This window comes from Phoxinus phoxinus (assembly GCF_949152265.1).
Source record: "Phoxinus phoxinus genome assembly, chromosome: 14".
Lineage (NCBI taxonomy): Eukaryota > Metazoa > Chordata > Actinopteri > Cypriniformes > Leuciscidae > Phoxinus > Phoxinus phoxinus.
Genome location: NC_136889.1, coordinates 9,423,812 through 9,451,679, shown reverse-complemented (window position 1 = coordinate 9,451,679; position 27,868 = coordinate 9,423,812). Strand labels below are relative to the sequence as shown.

Genomic DNA, 27,868 nt, shown 5'->3' with positions numbered 1-27,868 from the left:
AACACGTATAACACATAGAAGAAAACATATTTAACTTAGGGGTCTGATAGGCCATATATCACTCATACAACGGCAAATGCTAAAAAAAGGGGGAAAGTATGTTTTAAACAGTATCCTATTATCCCTGTATGATTTCTGTAATTGCACTCATGCTATTGGCCGGTGCAATCTTGTGCAGATGCGGAGTGTGTTGAAGGAGAATGCATTGTCACTGATTGAGATTGATAAGATGATTGTATTTGAGTGTATGTTTGTATTTAAGCCTAGCAACCACAGTTGTACTTAAGGATACTTTATTTTAAATCTTAGACATTTTGAATGAATTCAAATAAAATATCCCACTAAGAAAAATGTGAAGAGCTGATTATTGCATTGTTGTTGCATTAACACAGGACATATGTGTACTTTTGTGAACTGGGAAGTCTATGAATCATGATGAACACTGAATTAACTGTGGACTGGATACAAAAGTAAAAGGGTTAATTGTTCTCACAAACCATGTCAGGGGGTTTCTGCCTTTTATCATTAACTTATTATGTTGACTCGCATTGATAAAAAAGGAACAACTCTCAACTCATGTGTTGGCATTAATGTTTTTAGTTGCTTTATTTAGAAAGGCATCCTTTTGGGGTGTGAAACCAAAATTAATTTGCATTTCATGGAGAATTGAACAAGATCTCTGGCATCCGTTTAGCTTTTCATCGTGTAAAATCCTCAGCTACAAAACTATCCTAGCACCATTAATCAAGCAACTTCAAGTCAACTCGTGTCCATAATGATGTAGCTTGAACAATAATATTCAATCTGTGGAGCTCTTTATGAACACTTCATAGGTAGAGACACTGAGAGATTTCCGGTTCTGTCCATAAGGTTCCTGTTTGCCCGCATGCAGGCATTGTCTCATAATACAGACATCAGCAATCCTCTCTTTGACAGCAGATGGCACAGAATCATCTTTATAAGGAAATGTACTGGTTGGTATCTTCATTTCAACTGCAGCACCACCTAAAATAAGACACAATGTCAGCAGAGGTAAGCGTTGGTGCTGTATAATAAAGTGCCCCTTTTATGATTTTTTGGATGTTGCCTTTCATGTAGTGTTATTTAGATGAGTTATTGTCTCCCAAAATAAAGAACGATTCTGAACTGCCTGAAATGAGTCATCAGTCTAAACCCAGCCTTGCTGTGCGAACCTCTAGGTTTGCAGGTTTTTTGGCTGTCCCTGAACACCGTCTACTTTGACTCGCCCTTAAACACTAGTTTTAGCTGAGGCCTGGAAGAGTTTGGTTCATGTTGTCGAAGAAGACGCTCTTTTCTGCACTGCGAATTTAAATCCACTTTGTATGCAGCTCCGAAATAAAGAAGACTTGGGCTTGAATTGATGCGGTAAAACCAACACTATGATAACCGTTCGTCACTGTGTTTACAAGTGCTGAGAAAGCCTCCTGAAATGCAGATATAGTAAAGGGCGTTTTGTATTATAACACGTGCTGTAAGCGATAGACCAATCACAACAGCCTGAGCCACCTGACTAATCAGAGTAGAGTAGGCTAACGGAAAGGAGGGGTTTAAAGAGACCAAATCCTTTATCTAACCGTTTCAGACAATGTGATAAAAGAGGTGGGTTTTTTTGTAAAAGAAAACGTAAGTATTTTTTTTACCTTGGATATGTGTAAACCTATTTTAGGAGACTCCAAACCAAAATTAGAAACTAATAGGGGCACTTCAATAGTCCATTACCTTAACCTTAAGCATTACCTTATTAGCAGCCTCTAGTGAACTGATGAGAGTTTGCAGCTCCTCTTTGTTCATTTCTATATTCACAGATCTCTTAAGTCCATTCTCTTTCAGGTCCAGACTGAGATTTAGCAGAGGGGTGTTTAAAGCTGACAGTTTATCACTGGATAATGCCAGCTAGGAAGGAGAGGGGGGGAAGCAATATTAGCAAATGGAAAAATCAATAGATTTTCTTATCACTATGATTAATGCATGCTTGTATGTGTGTGCTTGGTGCACCTTTAACTGCCAGTTAAAGTCCTGTAGCTGTGTGCTAGAGATGGCATTAGTTCTCTCCACCAGAGCATGTCTGATCTCATCAAACCTGGACCGCACACACTGGACAACAGCCTCAGCCCGTGCTGTGTCCAAATCACTCAGCAGTTCCTGGATCTTCGGACGTGCACAAAATAATCAATCTCACAAATTAATCAGATGTCAACCAATAAATCTATTTGAACATTTATATGATTCTGTACACAGACACGTTTATGTCTGTTCAGATTCTCCTCTACTAACCTCTTGATCTGAGCAGCCCCTTCCTACAGCAAAGCGGATGAGAGAAGAGAGAGTGTTCATTAACTCCACCCATTCTGTCAGACTCCACCGATCACCGTAATCTGTTTGCCTCGGACCACTCCGCCCGCACACCCCATCAACCACCCTGTGCATGAGCTTACAAAAGAAACAAGGAATTGAAGTTTTCAGGGTTCAAAGTCAAGCTGATAAACAAAGATTACTATATTAGGAGTTTCATCTAGAATTACGCAATTTTATACAACAGATAGCATAGTAATTTTTGTAAAAATATGTGATGCCAACTGTTTTTAAAAAAGGAAACAAACAAAACAATTCACAAGCCAAAAACTACCAAGCACTGACCCGGCTGATCTCAAGCTGATGGCAGAAGGTGTGCTACGGGTATCGAAACAGAATCAATACAACTATTTGTGCATTTATATCATTTTATAAATAGCATTATACTTACTTTAGGACATTCTTCGGGTGGTAATTTGTCGAGCAATTTTATCATTATGCTGTCAGTCGTCTTCCTCAGCGTCAAAGATGTCAGCTGACCAAAATGTCACGTGACTTCATCTTCTGTCGGCTGTCGCGTCAGTGTCTTCAGGAAGTTGTTTGTACTCTGGGATTTATTAATGAAACATTTGACATACTATTTCAATTTCCGTGTTAAAGTCCAAGAAACTATTTCACTGTTGTCACATTTACACATTATTGTCAACTTGAACGAACCCGGAACTATTCGCTCACAAAATTTCAAATTAAAAGTTCAAAATCGTACATTTACTGAATGGGTGTAGATTTCAATTTTAAATTAGATTCACATTTATTTAAATTAAATCTTACTTATTCGGACTATTTTTTCTCAAGCAAAAGACAAACTTTCCCCATGTCTTAAAAGGGGAAAAAAATAAGATGTAATAATATAAAATATGTATATTTTACTCAAAATCCCTTATGAAAATGCTGGTAATCAGCGATTATATATGTTTTACGTTCAAATACAAATGTTTTATTTGTTTAGATTGCCAAAGCATGGTAATAATGTAATAATGGCACACAGGACAGAAACTTGTGGGTGTTGTAGTAGTGACTGTGGGTGATCAATCCATTGAGCAGCACCAGCACACAGGATGCTTGCGTGCAAGGCGGCCTCGTGCAGTTCTCCGATGTAGTTGCTCTATATATTTAATGTGACTGACTGGTGGACCGTTTAACACAATAACGGTATAGCTGATGCATGATTTGTACTGGATTATACTTACTCTGAAATGTGGACAGTCCGTGACTCGACGGTAAGTTTAAGGCTTTAATATTATTATCTGGAATATGAGTTGGGTCCTTTAAGAAAGTAAGTTACAGCTTGTGCCATAATGCCGCCGACATAAGCATTTATGATTTTACACTCCTTTTGACCTGTAACGTTACTTACTCGAGGTCACATACACATTTATTGTACTTGCTTTATAGGTGTCTGCGGATGTGTTTCCGGATGTGTACAAACGAAGCTTTTGGTCAGTTGTTGGTCAACTCAAAACAATGGAATGTTTTGTTAAACAGTTGTTCTTAAAATTTTAGAGAAAAGCATACAATAGGCTGTTTAATGCCAAGTTTTATTGTGGCAACTTAACGTTACCCCATAGCATGTGACAACATGCCCGCTATATTTAGTTTTCAATTACATATTTTTCCCCCTCGGCAGTAATGTTGAAAATGTCCGATATTGTTTTGTAGTGAACAGGGTTAGGCTAATAGTGAATATGTGTCTATAGATGTATAGAACTAACTTATATGTGTATATAGATTTATGTGTCCGTATATATATAGATACATGTGTGTATAGATGTGTCCATAGATAGTCTGTATGAAACTGAGTCTAATGTTTAATATTTAGGTAATAAATGTGTAGGCTAACTAGCCTATTATGCAAATTATCTCAGAGGCCTGTGTGAGCTTCTTAAAGTGTGTTTGTCAGTTTCTCAGTTTGAGACATTTAGTTTATCCTTAAAGCATTTAGCAGCTTTTACATTTGATACATGAATTTCCAAGTCCTCTAAACTATCTACATGTTGAAAACTTGTACTCCACTACATGTACTGTATGTGTTTTTGCAGTGGAATCTTTATGATTTTTATTAAGTAAATGTAAGAATAACTTTCAATAGTTATATTGCGTGATAAACATTTACTGGACTGAAACAGCTTTGGTTTATCCATACATTATATATGTACTATTTATTTTTAGAAAAAACTTTAAAATGTGAGTATCAAATTAATAACACAACAGGCCTCTGAGCAATGTTTATTTACATATCAATCATCATTGTATTGCATTGCATTAATATGTTTTGCCCCCCACAATTAAAACTACAGAACTTTGATCATAAAATGAAGCATTTAAATATCATTTAACGAAGACACATTATTGGATATAGACTAGAGAGTGATAACTAATATGTATATGCAATCTACATTTTATGTGTAATAAAACCTTTTTTATCTCTTTTGATTGCTTTTATAACTGTTTTAACTTTCCTTGCTTTTATTTTGTGATTATTTTAATTCCTTTCTGTGTTAAGCACTTTGAATTACCATAGTGTATGAAATGTGCAATATAAATAAACTTGCCTTGCCTTAGAAGATACTATTTCGGAATTGGTATAGAATGTGGTTAGCCTACACAAAGCATGTTGAATGTTGGGTAGAGGATAGAATATGCTAGTTCTTCTAGGTTAGTTAAGCTAGATAAAGTCCTCACCTAATGCTTGTTTCCATTTGTTTGTTTCCAACATTTCACATAACTAGTTGAACGAAACATCTATGGCCACCTATTATCTGCACACACTGTGTGTGTGTGTGATTATTATACACATTGTCATTTTTCTGCTTCCTGATTTATTCTTGCAACATGTCTACCATAGAACTTCAAGGTGGGGTATGTGATTTGCAAAACGGCCAGTAGATTTTGAAAATACACAACTCAAATGGTCCTACCTTCTTTCCTTTGACTCCACCCATTCAAAGAACATGGACCAATCAATGGTGCGACCGATTGATTGACACACTTACTGTCCAATGATTCTAGGTGGTCTTGGAAATGATTGGCTGGTGTTTTTTGAGTCCTGCCTGCTCCACAGATGATTAAATTGCTTAATTTTTATTTCAGTGCTTCTAACTCAGTGGCTGTAAATGGGTTAGGAATCGGATTTTAAGTGATTTTGAAAAAATGGCCAAAAAAGAGAATTACATACCCCACCTTTCAGAAAAGTGAAGCCTCTTGTATCTGGGCCTGTGTGAAATATAAGCTGCTTCATTTGAAACATTCCTTCCTCTTTCCATGCTGCAGGGAAGTATGTGGTTAACTTGAAAATAGCATTAACTACAGGCAGAATTTCTGCCTTTCAGCCAACTTAACAGGTTTCATGCTTTCAAAAAGAAAATAAATCGCAGATTGCAAGGAGTATACTCTGTATTCATAGTAATTGTATATGTGTGTTCAGGACGAGGGCGGTGTGTAGTGCAGACAGGGACCTCACCATTTTGTCTTGCTGTCGCCCTCATGGAGCGGCTCCACTGGGTTCGACACAGATGTGTGCAGCTGATTTCCACAGACAGGAGGGGCTGGTACACTTCTCCTTCATCACTTCCACCTAAGAGCAGTCTGGACGCTCAAGACCCTCTGGTTCAGCGGCTCAGTGGAAAGAGAAGAGTGGTGGTATCACAATGTGGTCCACAACATGCGGAGTACCACAGCTTCTCCAAGGGCTTTCAAGACAACAGCATCCGGACAACCAAGTATACACTCATCAGTTTCATACCCATGAATCTGTTCCAGCAGTTTCACAGGTGAGCTGAATATATTATGTCTAAATGATGTAATGGTGTGTTTGTATTTAGATGGTTTTGTGTGTTACTGACACATTTGGGTTCTGGCAATAGATCGGCAAATCTGTACTTCCTGTTCCTGGTGTTGCTGAATTGGGTCCCAGTGGTGGAAGCATTTCAGAAGGAGATTACCATGATTCCCCTAGCCGTGGTGCTCACCGTCATTGCCTTCAAAGATGCCATGGAGGATTATAGACGTTACCGCTACGACAAGAAAATAAACAACACACTGACGCATGTCTACAGCGGGTCAGTATGTGTTTGAACCTGTTTATCTGGTGTTGTCAGGGTTTCTGTGAAGTGTGGGTTTTTTGTGTGTTTTTTTCCTGAAAAAAATTGCTAAGTATACTTGCAGCCAGACTAATTCAGTATACTTCAAGTGTGTTAATGATTAGTTAACTTGAAGTGAGCTATTTTGGAACAACTCATTTTGTACTAAGTATATTTTATTTTTAGTATTAAATTGTAGTAAAGCATAACTTTAAGTGTATTTAGTGTACTTTTGTGTACTATATTGGAACAACTTAAAATATGCTTATACTTAATATAAAACACCAGGCAAGTGTATTATATTTGAATAAAAAGTATATGCTCAGTAATACCTTTGGCTTATTCCAAATACTACAAATTGCACACTTTGTCTTCAATAACAAATGCACATTAATAAACAAATATTACTTACTTAGCTATACTTTGTACAATATACTATTGTATACTATAATGTATTTTGAAAGTATACTTTCAATGTATTATTATTACAATGATCATTTTCAACACAGTTAAAAATATACCATATATATACCATATTTTTAAGTAAAGTGCAAATAAATACACTTACAAAATTTTTTTAACTTCAAGTATATTTTTCTAAAACATATCTTAAGAAAATATACGTTAGTACAATTATTTTAAAATGTATTAAAAGTTGTATTGTGAAAATAGGTAAAAGCATGATGCTAATATACTTTTAATATGTTAGATGGATATAACTACAAATATTCCTATTTATTGTAACTTCAATCATATCAGTGCTTAACTCCATAAATGAGAGTATTTATTCTAAATGTATTTATCAAAATATACATCAGGCCCCGGCTCTTACATTTTACATTTAATGTCCATTAATCCATTACCAGCTCTTAGTTACAACTCTCTCTCTATATATATAATATATATCCATAATATATATAAGATGGGTATAAATAATGTCTTAGAGCTCAATGCAACTTTGAGTTAGAGGCTCATGGATAACAGTCTGTTTGATCCTACGGTTAATCTGTGCCGGCTCCTTGGGCCTATGGATAAAATGTGATGGCCTTTGCTTTGTTCTGCATCTTGTGACAGTGGCGTATTAAAGGGATCATATCATGACGAACACATTTTTCCTTCATCTTTTGAGATAAAGGAATTCATTGTACTGTGAAACTTTCAGCTCAAATTTTCTTCACCAGCATTAAAGACTGAAGCAGAGCTGTAAAAATGGCTCGTTCTGAAATCTTACATTTTTTTTGACGAGAAACGAATAACATTTGACTACCCATATGTACACATGAGTGCAGTCTATCCAGTTTTTAGAAACCTAACCCAAGTCATGATCAGACAAGACAAATCAGGAAGCTAGCAAGAGTAAAAGTGAAAATCTTCAGAACTGTTACGGCCCGGGTGTAACATCTGTCTTTCTGCATATCCTTCAGAAGGATCCCAATGTTAGAAATCAATTGAACTGTAACTAAGTATAGCTTTACTGCTTAAAGCCCAGACACACCAAAGAACTATAAGCAAAGAAAACAAAACTGCGTGACGAAAACCAATTGTGGTGTCTGCTCAAAATGCCTGTCTCTGGGCCAAAACACACCACAAAGACTACTGCCAGTGGCCAACTAGCATGTACGTTCTGCACCTGCACGAGAGGAATAACTCTCCATACCAGCAGGTGGCAGTAGTCTGTATTCATCATTCAAAAAGGGAAACCGGAAGAGCTAGGACTGTGAATATACATTGAGAATATACTTCTGTGGCCCTGTCCCAAATGGCACCCTAAGCACTCGCGGTCTTCCTACGAGTCCAAACCTTACATTTACATTTACATTTACGCATTTGGCAGACGCTTTTATCCAAAGCGACTTACATTGCATTATCCTATACACTTATACATAGGTATGTGCAATCCCCTGGGATCGAACCCACAATCTTGCGTTGTTAACGCAATGCTCTTACCACTGAGCTACAGGAAAGCTGTACAAGAAGGAAACCTTCTTGACGTAACGCCGCTTTGACTGTGGGGAAGAAGTCTGCTGCGGCGCTTGCATCAGCGCGGGCTCTGCAAAAGTGCGCATCTGAGGGCGCATATCAACCGCAAAGGGGGTGCTCGTGAGCACCCTTCTGAAACCTAAAATGACAAATGGGACACCCTACGGTCTCATGGACTTAATGGACATGCGCGTGCGACGGCCATTGTAAGTCCACAAGACCGTAAGTGCATATGAAATGTGCCATTTGGGACAGGGCCTGTGTGTGCCCTCTTGACCTTTTCATTGGGTTGCTTTCGTCATATCCGGTTTGCTAAGCAAAACAGCCAATCAGAGTGACCCCTATCACCGACAGCTCTGATGCAGAGTCGATATGCTCAATTGGCTGGAAAGATGGCAATGTTGGTACTGTCCGCTTGGTGTCAAAGCCTTTAAATTGTTTAATAGGTAGTAAAAATTACTTTTTTTCCATAAACTTGGAACTCCCCACTATTCTCATTAAGAAGTGTTGAAACACATATTCACTATTCAAACACTGTGCCTCTGAGATGAGGAGCTAATTTACAAGAAATTACAATGCATAATTCCCATATTGTGCAAAACTTTCTTCTGGGCTCTTAAGGACTTTACCCGTTAGAATTAATGATTCTCCTTAGTTCCTTGTCCTTCCTCAGTCGTCTATGTAAAGACATTTTTATATAACAATGATTCAGTATTTCCTTGAAGAGATATTTTAACGATCTCTAGTGTCTTGATGTGAAACTTCAAATGTAGTTGTGAAAGTCTGTGATGTCACAGTTATGCCCCTCCCACCTCCTGAGCCAGTGCTCATTTCTTATAACACAACATCTGACAAAGGACACCCTGCTTTCCTTCTCTCTATGTTTGACTATTGCCACTATAAAATACTACAGATAAATCATATCTCACTTACAGTATCTACAACATGCAATTAAAATAGCCTTGATAAAGCAATGGTTGTAATTGTATGCAGTCCTTAAGTTTTGTAGTAATAATAATAACAGTCTGGGCTTCTAAAGTCCAGGGCTCAGGGTGATAGATAGTGTAGCTTGTGTTCTCTGTCCGTGATAAACGCCACAATGAAAACATGTTGCTTATTTACCAGCCCTTGGTTTTTCAAAAACTAAAAACTGCCTCCGAGTCATAAAAAGCTCTACGTCTAGTTTGTTTATGATGCCTGGGAGTGTTTCCTGGATAAGGAGCGGCCCGGTCTATATGTTATAGATCATTACAGGTTTCTGAACCACACACTACTGTTGAGACAAAGGTTTTGAAGGGCACTTCTCACTTCTTAGGTGTCAGATCTTGCACATGATGATCTTTACTTGGACAGAATCATAAACATGAATTTAACTAGTGATGGTGAGACCTGTTGGACATGCTGGGGATAGAGAAACTGCCTGAATTGGCTGGATCATTCTTACAGACTGTCTTCCCGGAGCAGAGGAGTCAAGCTGCCATGATTCAGTCGTTGGACCTAGATCAAGGTGTCATGGCAAAAGATCTGACCAAAAACAGAAGGCTTGTCATGCCAAGTTGGACTGAAGATGAAGAGGTAAAGGAATTACAGCAGTCGTACTGCAGGAATAAGGTCCAGACGACTAAGTACACCTTTCTGTCATTCATCCCCAAGAATCTTTTCGAGCAACTTCATCGTTTTGCCAATGTATACTTCGTCTTCCTGGGTGCATTGAACTTTGTGCCTATTGTAAACGCGTTCCAGCCAGAGATCTCCATCATTCCTATTGTCTTCGTGATGTCCATAACTGCTGTTAAAGACCTTTGGGAGGACCAACAGCGGAGGAAGTCTGACCAAAAGGTCAATAACTGCTTATGTGATGTGTATGACAGGTAAAAGCATGAAACATTCTGAACGTCACAATTGAAAATATACACTTAATACACACAATCCATGGCTGTAAAGTACGTCAGTTTGTACTTTAACCTATTTGGTTAGGCGGCTGATATCTGCTATCAGTGGATCATGGCATAGCGCATAATATGTATTCAGTATACATATATATATATGCTTTTTTGTTCTTCAGCAGCATGTTTACCATGTAGTAAGGTATTATTTAATCTAGCTGTGAGATGACTTGACTCAGATATTTTACTTTTGACAGTTTCTTGATCCTAACACTGGCTTGTTCATCAAACAGTTCGGAGGTGTGGCTTAATGCCTTCAATGGTGCGTCACTGTCAAATGAAACAAACTTTGATATCTCCAAATGCAGCCATTTGGATTTGCATGTTAAAATGTCACAGCTGCGAATGTGTCTTCTAATTTTCTGCAAATTGTAGTCGCTGTGCTCAGGCTACATTACATATCTATTTCCAACATGTCTATTGTCCTGTGCTATAACCCACATACGTCATTTTTTTATTAGTGCAGCTCTTAGTTAATGGTTAGCTTGAAGTATAGTTATTATTGATCTCTGTTTTCCTTTATAAATTTAAATGAATATCTCTTGATTAAAGGTTTATTTTAAGCTTTGATATTCTGCACTTTCCATGAAAAAAAGAGTTTATTAATCAAGGGTTAATACTATATATATAATATACTATATTGTGCTGTGTAGTCATGTTGATCCTGTACACAGTTGCCATTCACAGACAGTTGACTTTAGTGTTTATATTTTGCCTTCATGCACTAATGTCCTGATAAATATTGTACCAAAGCGTTGTGCTATCTGACATTTGCTTCTAGCTAAGCTGTTAATGCTGCTCAGTTTAAAAAGGCTCCCATGTGATCGCCTTGCCGCTGGGGGTCATATTTGTTTTTCTGTTCTGGAGCGGTTGCTGTGGGTGACAATGAAGCGCAGGGCTTATTTGATTACTTTGCATTGAGGCTGGTGCGTTTATTTTAGTAGGAATAAAACGGTAATGTTGAATATGCTTTGTGCTGAAATCATATGGCACATCAGTGCACAGAAACTAAGCATAATTGGAAATGCATATACAGCATGTATGTTATTGTTATGCTGCAGGTATATATTAAATACGTTTTGTTGTAAGTTTGTTTCACAATGGTTCTGCAGATAGTCAATGATACCATCAGCAAGACTGGTTTTCAGTGCCATCAATACTGCGAGGGCTGTTTTAACTAATAATAAACACATTGTACATGTCTTTCTGGAATACTGTATTCTGCAGTGATTCTGCAGTCTAATCTTTTTGTTTAATAAGCACTAAACTGTATATATGCATTCGTTATTGCTGGAAGCCAATTTTCTACATAACTGTAATAGTATTGTATTGTCTTTCTTGCTTGTTTTGTATAATGAAATAATGTCCACATTTTAAATAAGCAGAGTACTGAATGTAATTTATATGCAAAATAAACCCCTTCAGGATCATACATGACCCCGGTGCTTTACACCAGGGTTCTGATCGGTGTACTTAGGTTTATAATGGGATAATACCTTTAAGTTTATTAACTTTTCATTACAGTAAAATTATTTATATATATATATACCAATGAGATTCCATAGTCATCCGACTGTTAAAGTAGACTGATTTTTATCATTTAATCACTTTAATAGTATGTCTAATATTTAAGATATTTCACCAAAACTGTTGTTTGAACTGCATGTTTGAAAATGAGTGTTGAGAAAAGAACCAATTAGTTTCAATTATTCTAGAAAAGTGCCTTTCTTCATTTGTGTCTTTGTTGTGTTTATCCAATATTAATAGTGAATCTAAATAAAGCATTTAATGTTAAATGTGTTTGTATTGAAGGAAGCATCTGCGGTATGTTGAACGCCGTTGGGCAGAGGTGTGTGTTGGTGATCTGGTCCGTCTCTGCTGTAATGAGATCATTCCTGCTGACATGGTGTTGCTGCACTCATCTGACTCTAATGGAGTGTGTCACATCGAGACTGCCAACCTGGATGGAGAAACCAACCTCAAACAGAGGCAGGTGGTCCGTGACCTGCTACAACAGGTGTGTGCCTGCCTATGCATTTCATTGTCATCTTCATCACCATTGCTTTTGTCTGTTCTCCATAAATATATGAGGTCAAATATGTTTTGCTGTATTTTTCCACCTTTTTTATAACGTAAGAGCGGACTCAGTCACTTGCATATTGAATGTGTGTGTCTTCCCGTGCAATCTGGTTTCCAGTAATTTTTAGCTGTACAAAACAGCTTTTTCCTGTGAGCTTTTTGTTTTTCTATACATTTTCTTTTTTTGCATAGTAAAATAAAACCTGTAGCTGTAGTTTGCCTTCTTGCCAAATAATTTTTGTTATTAATTTTTTTAATATTTACAAACATATATTTAAAATATTTGTCTCAAATTTTGATGGTTTAATTGAACTTATAGGGTTTTTAAAAACAAATATACCCTCTGGACATCATTTTGACCTCTACTGTAGACAATTACTTTAAATCACATCATCTAATGATCATCTAATGATCATCTAATGATCACATCATCATCATCTTAAAATACTTTTTTTGTGGGGCATAAAGTAGGGTGTAGTAAAGAAAAACAGTACAAAGAAAAAAGTCTCTGAAATGCTGAAATTCTTAAAAGAAATTTTATTAAATTGTTTGGCATAAAAACATTGTGAAAAAAAAAAAAAACTCTGAACAGTGTGTATAATTTTTTTTTTTAATGTGTTCTTCCTTTAGGGATCTGAATTTATTCCAGAAAACTACAGCAGTCGCATTGAGTGTGAAAATCCCAACAATGACCTGAGACGGTTCAGAGGCTTCATGTGAGTAAGCAGTAAACTGCTTCTGTAAATGATAAACAAGGCATTTTAAATAACTTTTTTAATTTTTGTATGTACACAGGGAGCATCCTGGTAAAGGACGGGTTGGACTCCATAGTGAAAATCTGCTCCTGAGGAGCTGCACTGTGAGGAACACGGAGACTGTGATTGGCATTGTAGTCTATGCAGGTCACTTTCACATCAAAAGATATGATGAGATTGTAGAAAGATGAAGAGCTTCACATTAAAAGATATGATGAGATTGTAGAAAGATAAAGAGCTTGTTTGTGATTGTATGCAGGTCACGAGACAAAAGCGATGCAGAATAACAGTGGGCCGCGCTACAAACGAAGTAAACTGGAGCGCAGACTCAACATGGACGTCCTCTGGAGTGTCGCTCTACTGCTACTTATGTGCCTTATCTCTGCTGTAGGTCAGTATTATGGTCATTGATGTACTTGTGTCAGCATTTAAATTATTAAGAACTAGGTAGAGCTGCACGATTCTAGATCAATTGAAAATTATGATTTAGTTTAGCTCCTTTATTGTCCTCAAGTGGAAATTTACCTTTGGCTTTACTATACACCACACACAAGTACACCAACACAACATAACAAAATACATAAAAAATATAAAACAATTAAAACAATAACATTCCCATATGTACATGTACAATCTATGCATACATATCCACCCCTACTCGTATTAAGTACTAGCTAGAGCTGCACGATTCTAGATCAATTGAAAATTATGATTTAGTTTAGTTCCTTTATTGTCCTCAAGTGGAAATTTACCTTTGGCTTCACTATACACCACACACAAGTACACCAACACAACATAACAATATACATATAAAATATAAAACAATTAAAACTATAACATTCCCATATGTACATGTACAATCTATGCATACATATCCACCCCTACTCATATTCATATCTTCTTAACATTTAATATTCTAATGGCAGTTGGCACAAATGACATCTGGTACATATTTGTACTCGCTCGTAAATGTCTAAAACGTCTCCTTGATAGTTTTGTTTAAAATAGAGATCACGATTCACCTACAATTCTGATTAGGCAGCTAAACAATATTATATTTTAATGTAATTTATTAGAGATCCAGCAAAATGTTAATTACAGCAGTCTATTTAATAAATTTGAATAATTTTTTTAAATTAAGTTTGAATAAATGATTCAATGACTGATTCATAAAGGCTTCACTTGTTTGTTTCATGACTGAATGAATGAGTGTTTTTAAACTAATCTCTTGAATGAATGATTCAATGACAAATAAAAAATGACAGTCTGTATCAAAATGAGAATTATAGTGACTTTAATCGTGCAGCTCCAGTACACGGATAGTGTTATTTTTATGAGTTAAGTAAAAATATGATTGTGATATATAGGTCATGGTGTTTGGTTGAGTGGACTACAGAATACTATTTTCATGATTCCTGATGCCACGCACCCTGCGCTCGCTGCCTTTTACTTGTTTTGGACTATGATCATTGTTCTGCAGGTGAGTGACAGTGAGCGGACACATGCATGTCATGTCTAATCCAACTATTATCTAATGGTAATGCTTTAGTTAAATTATCAGTAAATTTGAGTATGTAAAATTTTATGATAGTTTGATGCAGGGTTAAATCTAGTTTGCATAAATTCTGTATTGTGTTGCCCTATTTTCTTTTATAAACGTTTTTAACCTTTAAAATGTCTACATTTTTACATGTACAATTATATTCAAGATATTGTAGTATATCAGGCCTATCCTTTACAGTTCATGAATCAGGTTTTCAGTTAAATACTTCAGAAAGCATATAACCAATCTTACTTGTCTATGTATCTGACATTGCTGTCCTCCTCTTCTTTCTTTTTTGTGTGTTGTAGGTGCTGATTCCCATCTCCCTCTATGTGTCGATAGAGATTGTGAAGCTGGGACAGATATATTTTATTCAGAATGATTTAAATCTGTATAACCCAGTACTGGACACAGGAGTACAGTGCAGAGCGTTGAACATCACAGAAGATCTTGGACAGATCCAGTACCTGTTCTCTGACAAGACGGGAACCCTCACAGAGAACCGCATGCTGTTCCGCCGCTGCACTGTGGCAGGAACCGAGTACCCTCACCATGAGAACGGTCAGTTTACTTCAAAACAGCCTTCAAATACACCTGATTGATTCTTTGGGTGTGCTGTTTATAAGGATACAATTTTTTAAATAAAAGTTTTAAATCGATTGACTTGCTTATTTTTGATCTCATGATTTTACTGATTGTTTTTAGGCTGTCAAACTTAACATGCTAACTTAAGATATTCCTAAATTGATTAATATTAAGATATTTATTTTTATTACAAAAATATACCCATTTAACACATTTACCAAATTTACCATATTACAGTTTTTATTTTTTATTCTGCTCTGCTTAAAACCTATAATAAATCATGAGATTAGTTGTGATTTATTTTATTATGTTAAATTATATTATATTGTATATTATGTATATTAACATAATTAAAGGGATAGTTCACTTTAAAATTAAAATTCTGTCATCATTTACTCACCCTCAAGTTGTTTCAAACCTGTATTAATTTATTTCTTCTGCTGAACACAAAGAAAGATATTTTGAAGAATGTCAGTAACCAAACAGTAGTCTGTACCCATTGACTTCCATAGTAGGAAAAAAAAATACTATGGAAGTCAATGAGTACAGACTACTGTTTGGTTACTGACATTCTTCAAAATATCTTTCTTTGTGTTCAGCAGAAGAAATAAATTAATACAGGTTTGAAACAACTTGAGGGTGAGTAAATGATGACAGAATTTTAATTTTAAAGTGAACTATCCCTTTAAATGAAAATTATATATATATATATATATATTTTTTTTTTTTTTTTTTTATCAAACTTTTGTAGATAAAAATATATTTTATTTTGTGTATATCTATATGTGTGTGTGTGTATATATACACACATTTTATCAAAAGTATAAATGGGTGTTTATGCGTGGAAATATGTAGCAATCGTCATGGTCATAATCATGTTTGTGTGTTTCTCCTCAGCGATTTCTCTGGAACAGTATGAGGCGCAGGGCTGTGGCGATGCAGAACGCTCTCTAACCCTGAGGTCACGCACTAGCAGGAAGTCTCTGAGCTGTAAATCGCTCAGCTGCAACCGGAGTTCAGTGTCCCTCAACACCCTCACTGCAGAGTCTGACACGCACTCAGTCCACGACACGCTCCGCAGACACACACCTGGAGCCTTCAGCAGCACCATGGTGAGAAAAGAAAAGACTTATCTTAGGCATTTACTCTGCATGTGTACTTTTCCTTGTCTGATTACTTTTATTTCTTTACTCCCTGCATTAGTCGTCTATTCATTTCACAGTAACACACTGTAACACGCACTTCAAGTATTTATTGCCATAAGTAAATAAAATCATAAATCATTTTTTCTCTAGGAGTGTGCTGTTGTTCCAGATCCTCAGCTTCATGTGAAGCTGAGCAAACTGTCATCCCCCATGCATTCCCCTCTCCAACAAGAAGCTGCTGAAATCTCTCACATCCTAGACTTCTTTCTCGCCCTCACTGTCTGCAACACCGTAGTAGTTTCCTCACCCACTCAGCCAAGACACGTGGTATGATCCAAGTCTTTACTAATTAACTGATTGTCTGAAACTCATGCAGAAAGCTGCTTTCTGTTGGTCAGCACTGCAAATCTGCATGACCAACCTGAACCCAAAATTGCCATCACATGGATTCCTATTAAAATGGCAGGATTTTGCTTTTGAAAAGTCACAAAACAGCTGTAAATGTGACCGCACCTTAAAAAATGTGTCCAGCTTTTATGTGAAAAACCCCTAAGGAATTTATCCGAAGGTGTCAGGTATACCTGAAAACCCATCTAATTATACAGCTTTTTTTTTTTTTTTTTCTCTTTTTTTTTTTTACAATTAGTCAATTTTGATAATATGTAGTTTGGCATCTCAATCAGCTAGGTAGAATATTTTTGTAATAATATAAAGTATATAATGTAATATTATGTAGCATATAAAGTATGTTGTAACCATTAGACCAGGGTAAATGATGATTTTCTAAGACTGATCTTAATCTGTGCCGTATTTTAATGGATGCAGGAACAGACTGGCCTTAGCGATGGAGTTAGGCCCAGGGCTTTTCCCAGTAAGCCAGTCAATTTGTAGGCCATTGTCAAAACTAAATTAACCTCAAACTGTGCTAAAAATTCTACACTAATTTTTCATTGCCAAAAGCATAGTCAAATTAGCCAAAATATTACATAAATTGATATTCAGTGCCTGCTTCTGGCTTGCAATAAATTATACTTCTTATATGTGTTTGTGAATCTGTTAATGTAATATCAGGTTCAGATGCCTGTGGTTCGCACACCCCTGCGCTCTCTAGAGGAGATGAAGACCATGTTTCAGAAGCTAAGTCTACCGCGCTTTCCCTATTCACCTAGTCAAAACACGGACACTCCTCCCAGCCTAACCAAGAAACTCTTCGCCCGGGGTCGTTCGGCTTCCTACTCACCTAACAGCAACCCTCAAACACCCATCAAAACGCTAAAGTCCCCCATCACACCTTCTGGCACCCCCTCAAGCACTCCGTCCGTCCCTGTCACTCCTGCGCTGTTCCCCAGTGGGGCGTGGGGCAAGGATGTGGATGACATACAGAAGGTCAAAGATAACTCTGCTGATGAGACTGATGATGAGGATGAAGCAGAAGAGTTGCTGTACGAGGCAGAGAGCCCGGATGAGGCGGCATTGGTGCAAGCAGCAAAGGCTTATGGGTGTACTCTGCTGGGCCGGTCCCCAGAGCAAGTCCTTGTGGCTGTTCCAGGCACAGGGCCACTGTCCATCCCTCTGCTCCACATACTGCCATTTCATTCTGCCCGCAAGAGGATGTCTGTGGTGGTGCGCCATCCCCTCACTGGAGAGGTGGTGGTTTACACTAAAGGAGCTGATAACGTCATTATGGAGCTGGCTGAAGAAGGTATGTGAGGTGACGTCTTTGCTTTACCAAAGCAGCTCATGTATGTTTTATTAAAGTTAGTTTACTCCAGAGAACATGAAAAGTGACGCCGTCTCTGTTAATCTGTTTTCTTCCTTAATATATAAATGCATAATCTTGCCCTTCTCTTCGTCCCTTAAGTTCATGAAACTTCAAGTTTCAAATGAAAATGTGGACAAAAACAAAAGCTATTAAAAGTCTTTTTATCATTAAAATATGAAAATTAAAATGACTGGTGGTAATAGATTATGACAGAATTTTTACAACCCCCATCCAAAAACGCTTAAAATATTGTAAAGTCGGCTGCTTAGATTGTTGAAAATCACAACTGTCAGGTTTAGACTGCCACAAAAAGTGTGTAATGTCAAAGTTATTCTTAAAGATATATTGAACCAACGGCCAAAAAAAATGGCCATGATGGTAGACTGATCCAGGGGTTTCAATGTACCCTGATCAATCATCATATTCAAAAGGTTTTTCCTGCTCCACCAAGGCAGTTGCACTTGTGCATATTCACATATATGGAGTTGCCAGGGACATTTACCTCATTGTCATGGCAACGGTTCTCAGTGAAGCCAGATTACGTCAGAATTTGAGTTTGTTGGAAAATCAAACCATCACTCAAACAATCTAAGACAAAAAGGCTGGTTGATGAAGTTAAACTTATAACTGTTGGTGTTTGAAGGGGCAAAATAAATTAGCCTTAAATGGTTATGCTGGAAGTGCTGCACATGTCATATGCAGTTTGAATTGACGTGATAATCTTTAACATCTCCTATTGCTTCTGCTTACATACTGTATTAAGGGTTAAAAGGCCTATTTCTGTTGGACCAAAACTATACAAAAGATCAAACCTCTCTAAGGGTTCATTCACAGGCATTATTGCATTCCTCTTCACTGCTTTTCCATTGTTTTTCTATTTAAACATTAAACATAGATGATGTTTTCGATCGTTAAGCTCACATCTCTCGACTTTTACAGCACCTCTCGCATGACAGTGCTCTTAAAACGTGGCTCTCAAGAAAACATAAGTTTACTTGCACACTGAGTATTTATTGTAATCGGAGACTGTTGAAGATTAAAAATGCACCAGTCCATATTGTCATTTTGTGTAGCCCTACTTTTCCGAAATTTGAATGCGATATTGTCACAGCAGTGTTGAGTACACTCATGTATTTGTTTTGACTGTGTGCGCATGTGGATGCAGCTGAAAATGGTTTCTCAAGGGAAGTAATTGAACGGACGCAGAAACACCTGGACCAGTATGCAAGAGAGGGACTGCGCACTCTCTGTGTTGCTAAAAAAGTACGTTTTTCACTCTCGTTTCCCTTATTTGCAACATTCATTATCTTCTATTTGCATACAGCACATCAAATGTAACCTGACAATAGAATGCATTAAGATGCCTGTACATGGAGGTTGAGTCTTGAAAGAAATTGTTGGCGTGTGATTGACAGGTGATGGAAGAGCAGGAATACAAAGCCTGGTTGAAGAGACATGAGTATGCAGAAACCAGCATTGAAAACAGAGAAGAGCTTCTGCTTGAATCTGCAGAGAGACTGGAAACTAATCTCACATTATTGGGTGAGACATTAAGACTATGAAAACAAAAATAAAATTGCCCTTAAATTATATTGTGTGTTGGTTGTCCTTGCCTGATTCTTTCTTTGTTTCCAGGGGCAACGGGTATAGTAGACCGTCTTCAAGAGGAGGTGCCTGAGACCATTGAGGCTCTGCAGGAAGCTGGGATTAAAGTATGGGTCCTCACGGGGGACAAACAAGAGACGGCTATTAATATTGCTTTTGCTTGCAAACTCCTCAGACCCACAGACCACTTACTGATGGCCAATTGTGACAGCAAGGTAAGTAAAGGTGGTGAAAAAAAAAAAAGATTTTAGTTAAGGATTTTAACAAACTGACTATTTACACCCTGGTATAAATAGCTGGTAATGCTAAAGCTTACGAAAATATGGAAGAACAATTCCTGGTTTGGCCAGTTGCAACATAAGGTTGTGAAGTGTGGACATTGAAGAAAGAGGAAGAAAGGCACATCTAGGCTTTTGAAAACAAGTGCATTAGAAAGTTGTTACAAATTCCATGGACAAAACTGATGACAATTGAGCAGATATACAAATTGGCTAGAACAAAAAGCAAATTGCTGAATCCCATTAAATGGCGCAAGGTACGCTATTTTGGTCATGGTAATGCGCCAATCAGTCGATACCATAAAAGGCAGCATCGTGACAGGTTTAGTGGAAGGTTTCAGAATTCGTGGAAGACTTGCCGGATAATATCACGACATGGACTGGTCTGTCGGGAGCTGGCTTGTTTCATGCTATACGAGACAGAAGACTCTGGTCATTACTTTCTCATCCATACAGCCAAGTATGGATGGTGAAATGACATGACATATATGGCACTGTCCACTATTGTCAATTTAATATTTGTTTTGTATAATATGCAATAAGCACACTTGTAAGTATATTCCAAAATATATTTACAGTATATAGTATATTTATATTAGCTGTTTCCAAACATCTAGGCATTCCTGTAGCTCAAACTGTAGAACTTTATGCTAACAGTGCCAATGTCATAGGTTTGATTCCCAGGAAGTGCATGAACTAATTGACTTAGCTTTTCAGCCTATATTGGTTTTGGTAATTCCCATTCATTTGTAAATGTAATTAATTCAAATAAAACAGCCTTGGTTTTATATTATGTTAGAAAAAATGCAAATGCTAGGGTGAAAATACAAAGGTAGATGCCAATATGTTCAATCCTTTGTTGCAATATATATAAAACTGAAATCTGAATTAAATTTTTTGTATGTGTGTGCTTTGTCCCTCAGGAGGCTTGTGAGGCTCAACTTCATGAGTTACTACTTGAGATCAAACAAGTCACAAATGGAGGAGCGTCTAAAGATGATTGTAGTTCTGACTGTGTGTTGGTTATTGATGGCCGTACGCTGGACTATGCTCTGCAGAAGGAGCTACAGGGGCCGTTCCTGGAACTCACATGCTGCTGTCGCTCAGTCATATGCTGCAGATCCACCCCCCTGCAGAAGAGCCTAGTGGTACAGCTCGTCAGAGACAAGCTGAAGGTCATGACCCTGGCTATTGGTGAGTTAGTACATTGAAATGTTTATGGTTAAATGTCCATGTAGAATGTAGTTTGAACTAAAATGTGTGACGCTCATATTCAGGTGATGGAGCCAATGATGTCAGTATGATTCAGATGGCAGATGTTGGCATTGGCATATCAGGCCAGGAGGGCATGCAGGTACAAGCAGAAACCAGGGATGGGTTTGGGTACTCCTTAAATGCAACAAAACATTTAATTGCATTATTCGTTTTGACTAATTATGTCCAATTTTGACTAATTACACAACTGTTCAATAGTTTGGGATTGTTAAGATTTTTCAAATGCTCACTTATGCTCACCAAGTCTGCATTTATTTGATCAAAAATACAGTGAAAACATTAATATTGTGAAGTATTATGTATAGGGGGAAAAACTTTTGATTTAGCTTTATAGTTAAAACCTTGTAGTTAATTTAACAGAATAGATCTTTCCCACTCTTGCATTGTTTATGTTGTTTTCTCCCTTCATATAGGCGGTGATGTCCAGTGACTTTGCCATCTCGAGATTTAAGTTCCTGAGAAAGCTAATTTTGGTTCACGGTCATTGGTGCTACACACGATTGGCTAACATGATCCTCTATTTCTTCTACAAGAATGTGGTGAGTAATGTACACATTTATACAGTTCCTTTTATCTTATGATTCAATGCGGTCCTGACCTGTTCCTCTTCTTTCTTCTTTTTTCATGTAGATGTATGTGAACCTGTTGTTCTGGTACCAGTTTGTCTGTGGCTTTTCAGGCAGCACGATGACCAACTCGTGGGTTTTAATCTTCTTCAACCTTCTCTTCACCTCCATACCTCCACTCATATATGGAGTGCTGGACAAAGATGTGTCTGCCGAGACACTCCTAGAACTGCCTGATCTCTATGAGTCTGGACAAAACTCGCAGGTGGTCATCCTGTCTCATACGTCATTCTGTTGTACTCTGCCTTTCTGTTGTGTTCAGCTCATGAGCACAATTGCATTGTGTTTTACATGGTATGAATATAATGATGGCTTATTTGTGGTTATGTTATGTGTGTTTTCAGGCCTATCTTCCATCAACGTTCTGGCTGACCATTCTCGATGCGTTTTACCAAAGCCTAGTGTGTTTCTTCATACCTTACTCTGTAAGTCATTCTGAAGTTCTTCACTTTACTGGGTAATCCTCATTTGAACCAAGTTTTTTTGCATTGTTCCCAAATGATACGTGAGATCTTGGCTGTGCCCAAAAACAAAAAGTGTGGACACATTTATATAGAAATATTCAATGTTACAAATTGAATGTTTGAAATATAATTAATCATTTAAATGTCTAAAAGGTTCAATACAATTCAAATATACTTTTCAGAGCAGTGCTCACATATAATAATTCATATTGTTTTTGTATGCTATGAAGGCGTATGCAGGGTCTGATATTGGGGTATTTTCCTTTGGCTCTCCAATCAATGGCTCCGCTCTCCTCATTATCCTCCTGCATCAAGTCATAGAGAGTCGCACAGTGGTAAGCCAATCACAGCTGTTAAATGCACATTTATCATCTGTAATGCAGTGTCATTTAAAAAGTAAATCTTGAGAATAGTTATTTCATTCCATGCCACACTATGTCCTCACCAAGCATTACTATAAAATCTACACTACCAGTCAAAGGTTTGGAATAATTAAGACTTTTTTTATGTTTTTGAAAGAAGTGTCTTTCCCAAAGGATTCATTTATTAGGCAGCACAACTGTTTTTAACATTGATAATAATAATAAATGTTTCTTGAGCAGCTAATCAGCATATTAGAATGATTTCTGAAGGATCATGTGACACTGAAGACTGGAGTAATGATGCTGAAAATTCAGCTTTGCCATCACAGGGATAAATAGAAAACGGTTATTGTATATTGTATTTTACTTTATATTCGAATAAATAAATGCAGCCTGGCTGAGCATAAAAGACTTCTTTCAAAAGTTTAAACTTTTGACGTTAGTGTAAATCTGAAGTATTTGCCCCACCCCTCATGTGAAATGTTACTGGTCCAAAATACAGCTCCACATAATTGTACAGTAATGATCAAATATCTCTTTAAGCATTATCTCAAATCATTTAGCACATTCTCATTCAGCGTGCACAGAGAAATTGCATGTTGCATAAAACAGCACTCCAGCACTACAAGTTATTCTTGTAACAAAATTTGCATACCATAGCACTATCAATAATGTCTTTATTTATGGAAGTCTGGCTCTGTATCTTGCATGCTAATGCTAGTCATGTGTGTTTTTTCTTTTTTTTATGCAGACGTGGATACACGCTACATTGCTGCTCTTCAGTGTCCTGTTCTATTATGCCTTTACCCTGTTGTTCAGCATTACGTGTGTGACATGCAATTCTCCTACAAACCCCTACGGCATTGAGACAAAAATGATGTCGGAGCCGCTCTACTATTTAGTATGTGGACTAACCACAGTCCTGGCCCTGCTACCCAGGTATTACACACACATACCTGAATTAGCTCTTTCACATACCAGTCAAACCCAGTTACCTGACTACCAAAATGTTATGTTAAAGACTTAAATACACTACATGACTTAAAACATTAAAACACTAGGCATCACACACTTGCAGGCTTTTTTAAATGGTTACAGAAACACTTGGCATCATACAGGGTTTCCCAAATGGGGTTCTTTATTTACACATTTGCATAATTTTGGATAGAAGTTTACAGCATTTCAGCAGTATTCCACCAAAATAACAGCTTGAGGACTTGAATTGTTAAAAGTGAAGACACAAATATTAGTATTGTAAATTGGTAGTATAAAAAAACAAAAAAATTATTTTGAAATGTTTTTTTATTTTTATTTCAAAGGACAATGGTGATTTACAACAGTAAATTCTGTCTTTATTTTTGTAATTAGTTAAAACTAATAATAATTAATTAATATTATATTTAATATGCTCGGGTTCCTTAAACACTAGTGTAATTGTAATGTGAATCACAAATATCACTACTAAAAAAGAGGTTTGAGTCCACTTTAAAGTCCAGGTTCAAAGTCAAAATAAAACACTTTCAAAATTATTTTTTTATATTTTATCCCTTTACCATTTACCAACATCAGAGAACCATGAACATGCGAATGTGTTGAAAATAAAAGACCCGTTCACACTAAGAACTTTAACTGTATTTGTGTCCACACCAACGAACGATAGCGCTCTCTTTATTCTAATTATATTCCATTATATTCATGATTCCATTTATATCGTTTCTCTGTGACATTATCTTTATAGTTATGATATGGACTCTACTACTCTTTTATATTTATTTATAACTATATTATAATTATCGTTATAGTTATCGTCCTTAGAGTGAACGGGCCTTATGGGGTGTGGCTGACAAGAAAGTTTGAGGACCCCTGCACTAAACAACTGAGGATCACACACTACTAGACTTTTAAACTCACGCAGAAACATGCGCCTCGTTCTAGGAGTGATTTTCTGTTAAATCTGTCAAATCTGAAAGCCCAAAATCTGCAGACTGTCTCTGACTTTCGGCAACTAGCATCGAAACTAGCAATTCGGGGCAAAAGTCAAGTCGAGTATTTATACACTTCCAACAAATAGAATAATTCTGAGATGCCTGAACATGCATGCTTAAAATTGTATAGTGTGATAAAAAAAAGCTGATAAAGCAGTATAAATGACACCATTATTTGAGAAATGTCATTTAAATGGAATCTTGACAAACAAGTTTTCATTCTTTCCCCATTCAACTTGAATGAACAAACTTTATTGGAATCAGTCACTTGTTTTCATCTTGTCTGAAAGGCAGCTCATGATGGTACAGTATATTTCACTGTTGTCTTTTTATCTCTTTCTGTGTCTCAGGATCCTGTTTCGTGCCTTTTGTAACACTATCATTCCATCTGACCTGGTGAGAGCACAGAAAATGGAGAGACTCTCGGCACAAGACTATTACTCTAGTTTACAGAAGTGGAGGGAGAACAAAGCCGCTCAAAGACACGTCCCTCAAAACCTCAGTGTGAATGCCGACATGCCCCATTTAACAGATCGTATCGCTGGGCCAGGCGCTGTTCTCTCATGATCAATTACAAAGTCCCCTTTGATCATATAAACAGGGTCATTAGCTTAAATAGTGACCGTATATTCTTGCACTTCAGTGATCGGTAAATACTCTTAACCAGTCAGAATTCAGAGCTGGCTTTTCTCTGGCCAATGAGAGTGTTTTCACTGTGATGTGCCTGGGCTCTCTCACCCTCTGCGGGTGGAGCTTACAGATGAACTGCATCGCAAACTCATTCCTGTCCAGTGACCGCAGAATGGACTTGGGAGTCTGGCTTTTGTAGGCTAAAGATGTGCAGATAACTGTTTACGTTTCACACGGCTGGACCTGTGACATTTTTATTCACACATGCACTCCAGCATCACACAAGAACCTTATGAGTTGTGAGGATGAATTGTGGGTCAGGATGTGGTGTATGGTAATATACTGTGACTACTTTGATGCAATACTCCATTTTTGGTTATTGAGGCTAAAATATTCATGAGCTTGCACAATAAACATTAACATATATACATAAACTCACAATTTCCAACAGTTTTTTTTCCAGATTTGATATTCCAGCAAAATGTAAATGACCATCTTCCTCTGGTTGAAACTAGGAATAATTAAATAAAGATGTTTTTTTTTTTTTACTGTTTTTAAATATCTGATCATGGAGAATGTTGATACCATGAGGACGTTACATTAAAGACATTAATTGAATTTTCCCTGCTCAGGAATAAAATGAGGTGAAATTAAACAGGAGCAAATGTATTTTTGACCCAAGGTCGTTGATGTTTTTATTCTGATAGTGAACATGCCTACTGCATGCATTACAAATGTACATGTCCAGTATTGTATGATAAAGGCTAGATTGCTTTTTGTACTTTAATGCAATTGTATTTTTACTGCAAAAAGTGAATGCTTAGAATGTGAATCAATAATCCAGATTGATCAGCTTAGATGATTTTGAGTCATTGACTTGAAAACATTATTGAAAGTCATTAACCCATATGTGATATTTGTAAAACTTGCAATAAAACATTCAAAACCCTAAAAACTCGACTAGTGCCTGAATAACATAATCACAACCGATAGCCTATGCTATGTGTTATTGTAAAGCACTTGTTTTGAGAGATAAGAATTGGCTTTAAAATCAGGGATGCCAACTTTTAAATTTAGCTTGGATTGGGGGAAAGAAATCACACAAAAGCCCTGTATTACAATAAGTGTATTGTGATTTTCAAAACATTTGATAACTAAACAGAATTTCATTAAGTTTAGTGTAATTTACAATGTTTACTTGGTACAATAACTGGTAGGCCTACTGTTTTTATTAGTGCTTGACACAAATTTCACGATTTCAATTAATAAGCTTGCGTTTCGATTCCGATCTTGATTCAATATCGGTTCATTTGGATAAATATCAGGTACAGTAGCTACATGTTCATTTTTCTCAATGAAACGCAATTTATTGCTTGAATTTCTTAATAAAATTGACAGAATTTGAAAGCTGGGACTTTGTTTCATATCAAAGTAACCTGCTCTGTCTTGTTTGTAGGTGTCTGTCGGTGTCAGTGTCCTCTTTGGCATCTTTGCTTTGTGATTTTTCACTCCTTAGCCTACTGTTTTTGTGACCTCAGTTTAATCACTGAAACATTGTATGATTCACTGTTATCCAAAACAACTTACATTGTTACAATGTCTTCAAAATATAACCTATAACTGCTGGAATGACATAATTGTAATGTTAGACAGAATTGCATTTGGTCGTCTTTCTAAAATTGTTTTGCATTTTTAATTGTGATTTAATTGGTCTTCTTTATTGCATCTAACCACCTTTACACTGCAAATAAATAAATGCATTTGAAAAAAATACTGAATTTATTACTGCTTTAAGTGGGGGAGACCGGGGACAGTTGCAACACTTTTTGCAATTGTTTTGCATTTTTAATTGTGATTTAATTGGTCTTCTTTATTGCATCTAACCACCTTTACACTGCAAATAAATAAATGCATTTGAAAAAAATACTGAATTTATTACTGCTTTAAGTGGGGGAGACCGGGGACAGTTGCAACACTTTTTGCATTTGGCTCTGTTACTCGGAGACGGTTTGGATTAGACAAACCAATTTTTTATACAATAAACTTACATCTATCTGTTAATAGTCTAAACCATTTAAAGATTGTTCCAGAATCTACATTTTTCACAATTTGCATTTGAATGTAAGGAGTCAGATGTTGCAACTGACCCCGTGCCCGGGGACAATTGCAACACTGTTTGGGGATGGTTGCAACATGTTACAAATAGGAATATATGTCAGTTTTAGCTAAATGATTATTATCAAATATTTATTCATCAGCTTTGATTAATGACAATTATTGGTTTTTCTAGATGAATAGGCCTTTATATGTGCAGATGTAAAATATTCAAATTGATAACAAATACAGTAGGCTTTTAGTAAAATAAGAAGAATGGAACGATTTGTGAGGCAATTAAC

General features: G+C 36.8%; 2 protein-coding genes across 3 annotated transcripts; one reads left to right on the top strand and one right to left on the bottom strand.

The window, feature by feature from the left end:
- Positions 1-281: 281 nt before the first annotated feature.
- commd8 (COMM domain containing 8) lies at positions 282-3,738 on the bottom strand. Its single transcript, XM_079634922.1, has 6 exons — positions 3,564-3,738; positions 2,765-2,920; positions 2,296-2,451; positions 2,017-2,169; positions 1,759-1,914; positions 282-1,005 (listed from the first exon to the last, which is right to left on the bottom strand). Exons 2-6 carry the CDS (start codon positions 2,807-2,809, stop codon positions 985-987), a joined length of 531 nt encoding a protein of 176 aa, XP_079491048.1. The 5' UTR covers positions 2,810-2,920; positions 3,564-3,738; the 3' UTR covers positions 282-984.
- atp10d (ATPase phospholipid transporting 10D) lies at positions 3,375-26,423 on the top strand. 2 transcript variants are annotated; one of them, XM_079634899.1, is made up of 23 exons: positions 3,375-3,593; positions 5,798-6,143; positions 6,237-6,431; positions 12,191-12,395; positions 13,088-13,173; positions 13,253-13,359; positions 13,472-13,603; positions 14,580-14,692; positions 15,064-15,316; positions 16,238-16,452; positions 16,636-16,812; positions 17,557-18,187; positions 19,413-19,510; positions 19,663-19,789; positions 19,883-20,067; positions 21,054-21,324; positions 21,408-21,484; positions 21,819-21,944; positions 22,036-22,236; positions 22,376-22,456; positions 22,726-22,830; positions 23,609-23,796; positions 25,193-26,423. In XM_079634899.1, exons 2-23 carry the CDS (start codon positions 5,857-5,859, stop codon positions 25,407-25,409), a joined length of 4,077 nt encoding a protein of 1,358 aa, XP_079491025.1. In that variant the 5' UTR covers positions 3,375-3,593; positions 5,798-5,856; the 3' UTR covers positions 25,410-26,423. The 2 variants fall into 2 exon arrangements, with proteins under 2 accessions (XP_079491025.1, XP_079491024.1); XM_079634898.1 differs by having other exon boundaries at positions 3,417-3,593; positions 5,886-6,143.
- Positions 26,424-27,868: the final 1,445 nt, after the last annotated feature.

Coding starts and splice junctions, on each gene's coding strand:
- commd8 (XM_079634922.1), bottom strand. CDS start 2,809: ATGATAAAATTGCTCGACAAATTACCACCCGAAGAATGTCCTAAA. Junction 1,915..2,016: donor ACTTTAACTGGCAGTTAAAG/GTGCACCAAGCA, acceptor TCTCCTTCCTAG/CTGGCATTATCCAGTGATAA. Junction 1,006..1,758: donor CACTAGAGGCTGCTAATAAG/GTAATGCTTAAG, acceptor GTCTTATTTTAG/GTGGTGCTGCAGTTGAAATG.
- atp10d (XM_079634898.1), top strand. CDS start 3,535: ATGCATGATTTGTACTGGATTATACTTACTCTGAAATGTGGACAGTCC. Junction 16,813..17,556: donor CCACTCAGCCAAGACACGTG/GTATGATCCAAG, acceptor ATGTAATATCAG/GTTCAGATGCCTGTGGTTCG. Junction 21,485..21,818: donor CAGGCCAGGAGGGCATGCAG/GTACAAGCAGAA, acceptor CCCTTCATATAG/GCGGTGATGTCCAGTGACTT.